General features: G+C 40.4%; 1 protein-coding gene across 1 annotated transcript; it reads right to left on the reverse strand.

Moving 5' to 3' along the window:
- Positions 1 to 3,386: 3,386 nt before the first annotated feature.
- znf319a (zinc finger protein 319a) lies at positions 3,387 to 9,006 on the reverse strand. Its single transcript, XM_084723378.1, has 2 exons — positions 8,686 to 9,006; positions 3,387 to 5,767 (listed from the first exon to the last, which is right to left on the reverse strand). The coding sequence occupies exon 2, from the start codon at positions 5,605 to 5,607 to the stop codon at positions 3,844 to 3,846; it is 1,764 nt and encodes a 587-aa protein (XP_084579504.1). The 5' UTR covers positions 5,608 to 5,767; positions 8,686 to 9,006; the 3' UTR covers positions 3,387 to 3,843.
- Positions 9,007 to 9,964: the final 958 nt, after the last annotated feature.

Raw genomic sequence — 9,964 nt, forward strand, 5'->3', positions numbered from 1 at the left:
AGGGCCCAGACCTCGACCACTTTGAGTACTTGTGTCAAAACTTAATGGAATAAATTATCTGCATGTTATGAAAATAATTAATAGTTAATAATGAAAATAATCCTGAGCTGCAGCCCAAATTTTACAGTACAAAATCCATGCAGTAGAATTAGCTGAGATAAAAAACAATGTACACTTTTAATTTCATAAGGGTGGTTTGTTTATTTTAATTGTCTGTATACAGTATGAACAGGAGTCTATATTGATATCCATATGTGTAAATCCAACGCTTCAGGACACTCGTTCACCTCCAACAGGAGGCTCTGAAGCAGACTCACCAGGACTTAAACCATGGCACAACCACACAGTCCCCGTCCCATCCCCCCCACCCACCGCTGAAGTTCCCTTTGCCCCGTGATCTTTAAACTCCAAAAACCTTCTTTTAAATATACTGCAAAGATTGTACAGAATATAGAAACCCACACAAGTAAACTAAAGTACACAAATATTTTAACTTTATGCCCGGCCTAAACCAGCACATAAATCTTAATGTTTGAGGCTACTCGGATTAATCTGCCGAGCGTCTGGTGTGGACCAGGACGAGGCTAGAATCCTGTGAGGATGTTACAAGGCCAATTCATCAAAATAAAATAAAAAATAAGATTACTTTTGTTAGATCTATCGCACAGTAACTAATGCTGCTAGTTTGTGGCAAGTGAGAAATACGATGTTTTGAAGTTCTTGTCGGGTTAAACCTTGTGATAATTCATCTGGAACTGAAACTAAAGTGCTTGCCAAAATACTGCAAGCTCATTCATGGTGAATACAAAAGCAGGTAACATAAGCACTATACAGTTTTCAATGTTTACATAAGCGTATACACACAATCTATAATATAACAGAGTAGACTATGCCATGAATCAGTAGTCATAAATATTACATTGTGCATGTTCTATTGCACATGTCAAGTGTTCATATGACATGGTAGGTATTGGTTAGTTACCTAGATGTCATTTGTTTTAATACAAAGATGCAACAACACAGATTTCATAGGACACAGGCTATACATTTTCACAAATCCACTTTTTTCTTCTTCTTGTTCTTCTAACGCCCTGATTCCACTGAGCACGGCTCTATAACGTCACGTCTGTGATGTGGTTTTGATTGGTTCTCCACATGGCTTCAGGAGCGCCACCTGGAGCGTTTTGTTAAGGGCTGGGTATTGAATTAGTTAGAATATCAGTACTGATAGGTGGGGTGTAACAACTTCAATATTAAGTTAAAAAATCAACTGAAATGAGCTTTCAATTTCAGTGATCAAAATCAAAGGTAGAATCAGGATTCTCCGAGTATTTTTTGTCCTTTCACCCTCGTCTACTTGCGGCGTCCTACAGGTGTCCTGAGAATGTGGCGATTATATCACACTTGATACTGTATAGATCTTTTTAAAGAAGAAATCAAAAATGAAAATGACAGTCAGGGAATGAAACCAATGATCTGTTGATGTTTACAAATCAAGACTAGATAGTCTATCAATGGCAGAACTATCAGAAAAGAAATGTAAATTGAAAACTTTAATTGAAACATGATCTTAAAATCAAGTCAGATGAAATTGTGGATTTAGGGAGTCCTGGCACGGCTATGACAGAGGCCACTGACATCATTTTCCCACCAGAACACGCCCCCTCAGTTGGCCTGAGTGGCAAAAGATCTTGCAATATGGCTGCTGCCTTAAGTCAGGGAACTAGGAATAAAACAAACAATTATCTATTCAAATTTAAGGCAGTTAGACTCCACAGTGATCCTTACAACTTACCAAAGACACAGGAGTCCATGCATAGTGACATGCAGTGAGGAATCAGGTTTCCTGACATTTACATGTACCTGATATCAGTGCCGGAGAAATACACACAACCTGAAGACGTAGAAAAGCCCAATGCTTGGTCGTAACAAGTGCTGCAAAGATTAACTGATTATTAATTGACTATTAAATTAATTGTCAACTATTCTGTGGATCACTTGTAGGTTTTGAGTATGAGTATGTTCTAGCTTCTTTAGTCCTTAATGACAGAAAATAATTTATATATTAAACTATAATGAAATTAATTGTTAGTTGCAACCATGGACATAACTTTACTTCATGGCGGGATTTGTTTGCAAAATTAAAGACGAGGACGCCAAATGATATTCTGGTTGCTTCTTTCCATTCACATAATCTTACTACATTTTATGCATTTATTTTACTGAAAACGTACAAACATGATCAAATGCAGGTGAAGTTACAATATTCCTTGGTACTGAGTTACTTCAGTGGGGATGTTAAACAATCGATTATTGCCATTGAGAATTTAACTGACAATGTACTATTTCTCCAGAGATCACAGGTTTTCTCGTGATTTGGTTTGGTTTGCCTTGTTAGTGTAGAAATGACAGTAACTGAGTCCCATTTGACCTTGTTTTATTTGGCGAGAACATGCGAGGACAGGTAGACAAACACAGCTGTTTTAGGTAAGAGCCTCATAGTTTTATTATTCTGTTTAAATTGTTCTGCCTCATGAATTAATGTTTCACATAACTAATGTGCTGTTAGAATTGATTAATAGAACTTAAATTTAGAAGAAAACATGTTTTCCATTTTATTTATTCAGTCATTCATTATCTGTAACCAAGTATCCTTGAAGGGTTGTGTAGGGGTTAGAGTCTAAAGACAAGGTGATTATTAATGATTAATTCATTTCTAATGTGTTCAACTATCTAGAGAAAATGTGCTAAGTTTTAAATCTTAGTTGATAACTTAAAAGTTATCGAGTATTGATACCCAGATGTGGTTTTGCCTATCCGAATTTTTGTTGACGTGCTCAGGCTTGGTTGATTTGGTAATTCTTCCTCATATTTTGTGCTACATAGCTAAATGTTTTCTTTTTTTGGTCTATTTTTGCAGTCTGCACAAGGTGCTTTATTTTGAAAATTTACTGGAGTACTGTTCCTGTGCTTCACTTCTTGACCGGCGCGACCTGCTCTGTGCAACTTGACGTCTAATGTAGATTCAGTGTTAATTTGAATGCAAAGCAGAGCAGAGAGCCATTTCTGAAACACACTGTAACTTTTCAGGTGGAAACACAACGTCTTGAAAGGCTGCGATCAGCTCCAGTGGTCACGTCGCAGTCATAACGCGACACAGCCGTGCCCGGTGGAATAAAGCCGTTAGGATGTTTTCCTAAATAAACCAAACCTATAATACAACAGTGATATTAAAGTGTGATAAATATTCATGCACAAACAGATGATACTACCTAAGATCTAGTATATGAAAAGATACTGCTGCACAGGCCAGCCGCTGTATACGGATGGGAGGTTCTCGCCTATACTGGACATGAAAATTAACAAAAACACAAAATGAGTGATCGGTCGGTAAAAAAGGCACATGGATTTCAGAGGAGCTTACACATGAGCACACACATCTGACAACTGTCTGGAAGTTCTTGTCATCTTTCTCAACAACAGAATCAACAGTTACAAAACAGACAATCACATGCAACCACAAAATAAGGTCCCACACTCTACAAACAAAACCAAGATCTTCCCACATTTTACATCACAAACCTTTTTCATTCGGTTCAAGTTTTTTTCCATGTGTTCCAAAATAAGTCGAGGGATCCTAATCGCCTGTCGATTTAGGGTGTTTTGCCTTTTACTCAACAAAGGATGGGGATGAATTGAGTCTTAACGTTACTGATACTAAAAATTCATAAACTTAATTAACAGGTGCATGTTATAAACTACAAATGGGAGAGCGGAGGCTGGCACACGTCGCTTTGTGGGTGAAAGTCAAGTTTGCTGCCCAGGACTGACAAGCAGTTCAGTTCATGGGATGCAGGGAGCTTCAGGGAAGCTCTCACCCTCCGCAGTGTGCTGGACCGTGTGCTCCTGCAGCGCCGTGAGGTCCACAAAGCGCTCGCCGCACCACACGCACTTAAACTGTGTCTCGCGTGAATGCACACTCTGGTGCTTGGCCAGGTGCTCACGTTGCTTGAAGCTCTTGTCGCAGCTGGCACACTTGAAAGGCTTCTCCCCGGTGTGGACTCGCCGATGGCGCTGCAGCTCCGATGAGTACCTGAAGCGCTTTTCACAGTCGGGACATTTGAGCGGCTTCTCGCGGGTCGGGTCACAGCGGTGCTGAACAAACTCGGAGGATGACACGAACCGCTTGTCGCACAGGGAGCACTTCAGCGGCTTCTCTGTGCAGTGAGAGTTTTGGTGGCGTTGCAGCGTTGAATTCTTTTTGTAACCTTTGCCGCACACATCGCACTTGTAGGGCTTCTCCACCTCACCGCCACATTTGTGCCTCAGCAGTTCTCCTGACTGGCTGAAAGACTTCTGGCAAGATGCACACTTAAACAGACTCTCCATCCCGTGAACCTGCTGGTGGTAGAGCAGGTGGGACGGCTGAAGGAAGCCCTTATCACAGAGGTTACACTTGAAAGGGCGATCAGCTGGGTTTTTGTGAGTGCGACGGTGGCGTACAAGCGCATACTGCTGTTTGAAGCTCATCTGGCACTCCTCACACTGGAAAGGTCGCTCTTCCGAGTGTGTGCGTTCATGCTGCCGCAGGTCGGATGGGCGCTTGAAGCTCTTTCCACAAGAACCGCAGCGGAACGGCCTCTCTCCTTCTGGCTGGCACTGATGGTGCAGGAGCTCCGACGACTCCTTAAAGTGCATCTCACACAAATTGCACTTGAACAGGTGCTCGCCTGAATGAGCGTACATGTGCCGCACAAGGTGAGAGCGGTGCTTAAAGCTCTTCTCGCACACAGCACATTTGTATGGCCGCTCAGAGCTGTGCGTGCGCTGGTGGTGTGCCAGATGTGAAGACTGGCTGAAGCTTTTATCGCACGTGTCACATTTGTATGGCTTTTCACCAGTGTGTACTCTCTCGTGGCGGGTCAGCTCGGACAAATGCCGGAAGGACTTATGGCACACTGAGCACTTATATGGCCTGTCTGGTGCAGAGGCCTCAAATGCAGGAGGAGAAGAGGCACTGATTGCTGCACCGCCGCTGGAAGTCTCACCAGTAGCGGGCTGCTGGGGGTTGGCAGCTGACGAGGTTGGGGTGACGTTTCCGGAACCTGGCCGGTACGTTTTCTCACAGATGGAGCACTTCATCGGATTGTTTCCGTTGCCGTGCGAGTTGTGATGCTGAGCCAAGGAGGTGAGCAGAGAGAAGCCCATCTTGCACACGCCACACACAAACGGTTTCTGCTCCACCTGCACACACTGATGCTCCAGCAGGTCCGTCGCCTGGCTGAAGATCTTCATACACTGCGTACACTGGAAGGAGCGGTCCTGGTTCACCATGCACTGATGTTCATGAGGGTTGGCCAGGTGAGAGATGTCATGGCCACAGGCGCCACACTTGTGCCCCCTCTCGCCCCCGACCTGTAGCGAGGACTGCTGGGCCTGAACTGTGAGCTGCTGGCCATGCTGGGGCTGCTGCAGGGAGGTGTCCGGCTGCAAGACGACTCCGTACACCGCGCAGCCCAGAGTGTTGTCAGTTCCCTGGGGCAGCGTGTGCACAACAGAGGGTGGAGCCACTGCGTGTTGCTGCTGCTGCTGCCACGCCTCCGTCATCCTTCCACTTGGCGTGCAGGAACTCAGCACTCAGGTGATGAGGTGTTTTCAGTGCCAAACTGAGAGGGTGGTGTAGTTTAAGAAATGGCAACAAATACCCTGAGACTCACTGAGTGCTGTATCTGTGTTTACACACGTCCTTTGAGATAGGTGAGGAAACCTAAAGGGAAAAACACAAACAACATAAACTTCAAATACATAAAATATTATTCAAATGCAAATTCAATGTAAGGTGTCATTATAAAAATGCAGGGCTTATGAACTGCTAAAACACAATCAATTCTAAATAGCGCTGAAAGAGGCAACACTAGTTTATAGGGCTGCCCAGTCAAAATATTATCAAGGTCACAATACAGCCAGGTGCAATATCCAAATGGCAGAAGCTGCAGTTTTTGAATAGTGGAAAAAAAATGTCACAAAACAGCATCATAACATAGTGCTGTAGTGCTGCACAGATGCCCTGGCCTAATCTTATTCTCCAACTGTAGCCTAAAAAACATGCTTGTCTGGTACATGCCCAAAAAACGTCAGCAGGATTTTTTCCCAGTAAAAATTAAAATTGCATATGAAATACAATGCATGCATTGTCATTCCCACAAACTGTGAATCACATTGCAATATCTATCACAATAACTGCATTTTTTAACCATACTGTGCAGCCCTAAACAACACACTACTACATAAATGTCAAATACATAAAATATCCTTGCAATGAGTAAATACAATGCAGGTTGTTAATATAAAAGTGCAGGGCTGATGCGCTGCAATAGTTTCCAGCATGACCTATTATCAAGGATATAACAAATATTGTGCTAAATAAAATTCAAAATATTGTACCAGATAATGACAGTATCCACAGCAACATTACAAAATATTTTTTTTTATTTCATAAAAGGACTGCTACTGACTGCTGCACTGTGCAAATGTATATAAATAATTTAAACATTCATTGCCAAAGACAGTTAATGCCAATTTTTTTCACATGCTTAGATCATGGCTAGCTACTTTTATTTTATTAATGAAGGAACACAGAAGCATTTCAAGTGAAAAGGAAAAATTGATTTTATATAGAAAAAAAAATCCTGTACACATCAGATTTACCATTTAATAGAGCTGTGTATTGGCAAGAGCCTGGTGAAACAATACGTCTCACAATACAGGGGATATGATTCAGTAGAAGGCAATGATGTAAGCAGGATGAGAGATAACAATTTTTTAAAATTTAATTTTAGTTAAAAGTTTACTTTTTTTTATGAAAATATAACAGTGAAGATAGATAACAACACTGCTATCTAGCAGTCAGATGTTTAAACACAAGACAAAATGTACCACTGCCATCTTTACATTTATCTCAATGTCATGATACAGTGTTTTTGAGGAGTGATGCAGTATCACTAAACATAACATTGTGATACTTAAAAGGATCAGTGTTATCTTACACCCCAGTTATTTAACAAAGGGAATTATCATTAATCAAAGTCATTATTTTTCTTTTTTTGGTTTTGTTTTGTTTTTTAACATTGCAATAAATATTGTACTGTGGACTTTTTGTAGTGGTATTATCTAGAGCTGCAATGACAGAAAATTACGTGTAATAATTTTAAATATTTACAGGTTCCAGCTTCTTAAGTGTGAGGATTTGCTGCTTTTCTTGGCCATTTGGATTTTGGACAGTTGGTTGGACAAAATAAATCATTTGAAGACATTACTTTGGGCTTTGGGAAATTGTGATGAGAATTTTTGACATTTTACAGACTAACAGATTAACTGATAATGACGGTAATCTAATCATTAATTACAACCCTAGCATTATCACACCTTGTGAGTTTTTGGTATCATTACATCCCTATCCATTGCCAATAGCATTGAAAGAAACAGCAACACAAACTTACAAGACTTATGTTTACATTTCAGCGAGGAGTGGTGCTGCATTCAGTGTCAGAATAATGTCTGACTGTTAACTGTCAAGTCTTGTTTGTGGAACTGAAACAAACCATGTTTCTACTGTAGTTTAGGCCTACATTTGTTCATCGATTATTCAGGAAACAAATTTAAAGACTACTTTGCAAATATTTCTATCTGTTATGTAGATATTATGGTGCTATGATATATAGACCAGAAATAATTTCCTGAAAGCAAACAGGCAAGAATAACCGCTAACCGCTATGTTATAACGTTTCAGAGAGAGCTTCATCAAAACCAAAAATGGGCTCGGTCTATTTCCTGAAACGCAAATTGGGACCGTAACGGTTCCATATCTTGGTTAAATGTAAATTTCAAACATAACGTCATGTGAATGGTTTTATAATATCAAGTCTGGCACCTCCAGCTCGTTTTACTTGATGAAACTGTTATTTTCTACGAAGTATTTACTGAAATTGTTTCTCTTCCAGGATGTAGCTATCAAGCATTAGCTTGTCAACTGCGGCTAATATACGTCTATGGTATAGAAAGGAACCCTTGATTTGCCAAAATCTTGCGAGATTTGTGTGACTTGCTCTAGTTCACTGTACAGTTTGTTCAATTTTTTTATTATTATTGTCTTTAAATGTGATCACCCTGCAGTTCAAATATGCGAAGGTCTGGGGGACAGGGAACACTCATTTTAGGCTTGAGGCTAGATTATAGTTTGAGTTAAAATTGGCACTCTCGCGAGACCTTTCACGGTTCTGGGGTTCCCATTTATACACAAACGCAGCGTAGCTAGCAGCTAACGGCTAACCGTTAGCTACAGCTAACGTTACTAAACAACTGGACTTCCTTTGAGATTAACAGCAGATATCTCCCATTAGAAAACTCATTTTTCTATACTTTTACGCTATAACATGACTATATTAACTTAAGTACAACATGGTAAAAGCGACTGAAGCAGTGCAGCCTGTGAGCTACCGTCGCATCGCTGGAGATGCCGCTTTATGAAAGGCCACAATAACGTCTACTGGTTTGATACGAGCCTTCACTGCAAACGGACCCCAAATCAAACTAGGCCTCCCCGGAGCTGCAGGGGAAAATCCACCTCCCAGAGCCGAGCATCTGCAAAACCCACTATTTATAAAAAATAAAAGCACGACATCTTACTCGAGCGGCTTATCGATGGTTCTCACTGCCGTCTTCAGTCTGAGGTGAACAGTCTTCGGTGTATTTGGGACTCGGAGGACCGGCGGTAGAGAGGATGCGGGTGAAGCCGGACGCCATCCTCCTGCAGACGGATGGACACCGGAAACCGCCGCGCAGTGAGCGGTGGCCGGGGAGCTGATGCTGCTACAGCCGCTCCATGCTGGAGGTCCAACCAGGAGACCTGAACCACCCGAGGAGGAGATAAAATTCTCTCTGAGTTTGTTTTAACAGCTTTCAAACAAACAAACACAAAGGCCAACGAGAGCTTGTAACATATGAGCAAATGTATTTCTACGATATGACTGCAGGGGGCGGTGTTTCACTCCTTCACACTATGTAAACACGGAAAAGTCTCACCTACTACCGTTATTTTCACCCATTTACAGGTCAAAAAGCACCAATATAAAACCGAAAATAACAATGATACAAATAAATATAATAATTATAATACACTTAAATTCATGCAACACTTTTTTAAACAAATTTCCCAAGTTTTTTATATGGCTGAACCAGGATTAAAACATTTCAACTAAAATCAGACAATAAAAAAAAAAAAAAAAAAAAATGGAATAATAAACTCCAACAATAAAGATAAATAGTAATAATAAAAAAGGAAAGATGTGTTGGTAAATTACTAATTATAATAATTAATATATACATTGATAATTATTAATGTGACAGTGGAGGAAGAAGTACTCAGATATTTTACTTAAATAAAATACAACACAGTTACAACTACACTGTAATTAAAATATCAAAAACACAAGAAGTTATTATGCAAAATGACTCAGTTTAAGTAAAAAATATGTTAATTACTGGATTTTTTTTCCAAATTCATTATCATCTATACAGCATCTAAATGTTGTCAGGTTAAAGCTAATATTAACAACTGTATATGCTGTTGGGTTGTTGCATCTATTATACACCGATGAGCCACAAAAGTCTTGAATTTGATGTGGTGGAAACGACTGGGCCAGAGCATCTCCAAAACAACGGGTTCTTACAAACTACTGCACTGCTTTGTATATATATTTATGTGCTATATATTAGTGTGTGTATATATATGTCAATATTCTTTTTCTAGTATTGTATATTTTGTTTAAAAAAACAAATGCACACCTTATCTTATCATTGCATATGCCACGAAATTCATGGGCAGATGATCACGAGGATGAGGAGAAAAAGAGCCAAATCTAGAATTAATGCTTTTTGTGGAGCGATGGCTGCTACCTCTGTACAG

The sequence above is a fragment of the Lutjanus erythropterus genome, chromosome 1, assembly GCF_056507025.1.
Source record: "Lutjanus erythropterus isolate fLutEry1 chromosome 1, fLutEry1.hap2, whole genome shotgun sequence".
Taxonomy (NCBI): Eukaryota; Metazoa; Chordata; class Actinopteri; order Lutjaniformes; family Lutjanidae; genus Lutjanus; species Lutjanus erythropterus.

Excerpts from the sequence above, each read along its gene's own strand:
- znf319a (XM_084723378.1), bottom strand. The coding sequence starts at position 5,607 with ATGACGGAGGCGTGGCAGCAGCAGCAGCAACACGCAGTGGCTCCACCC.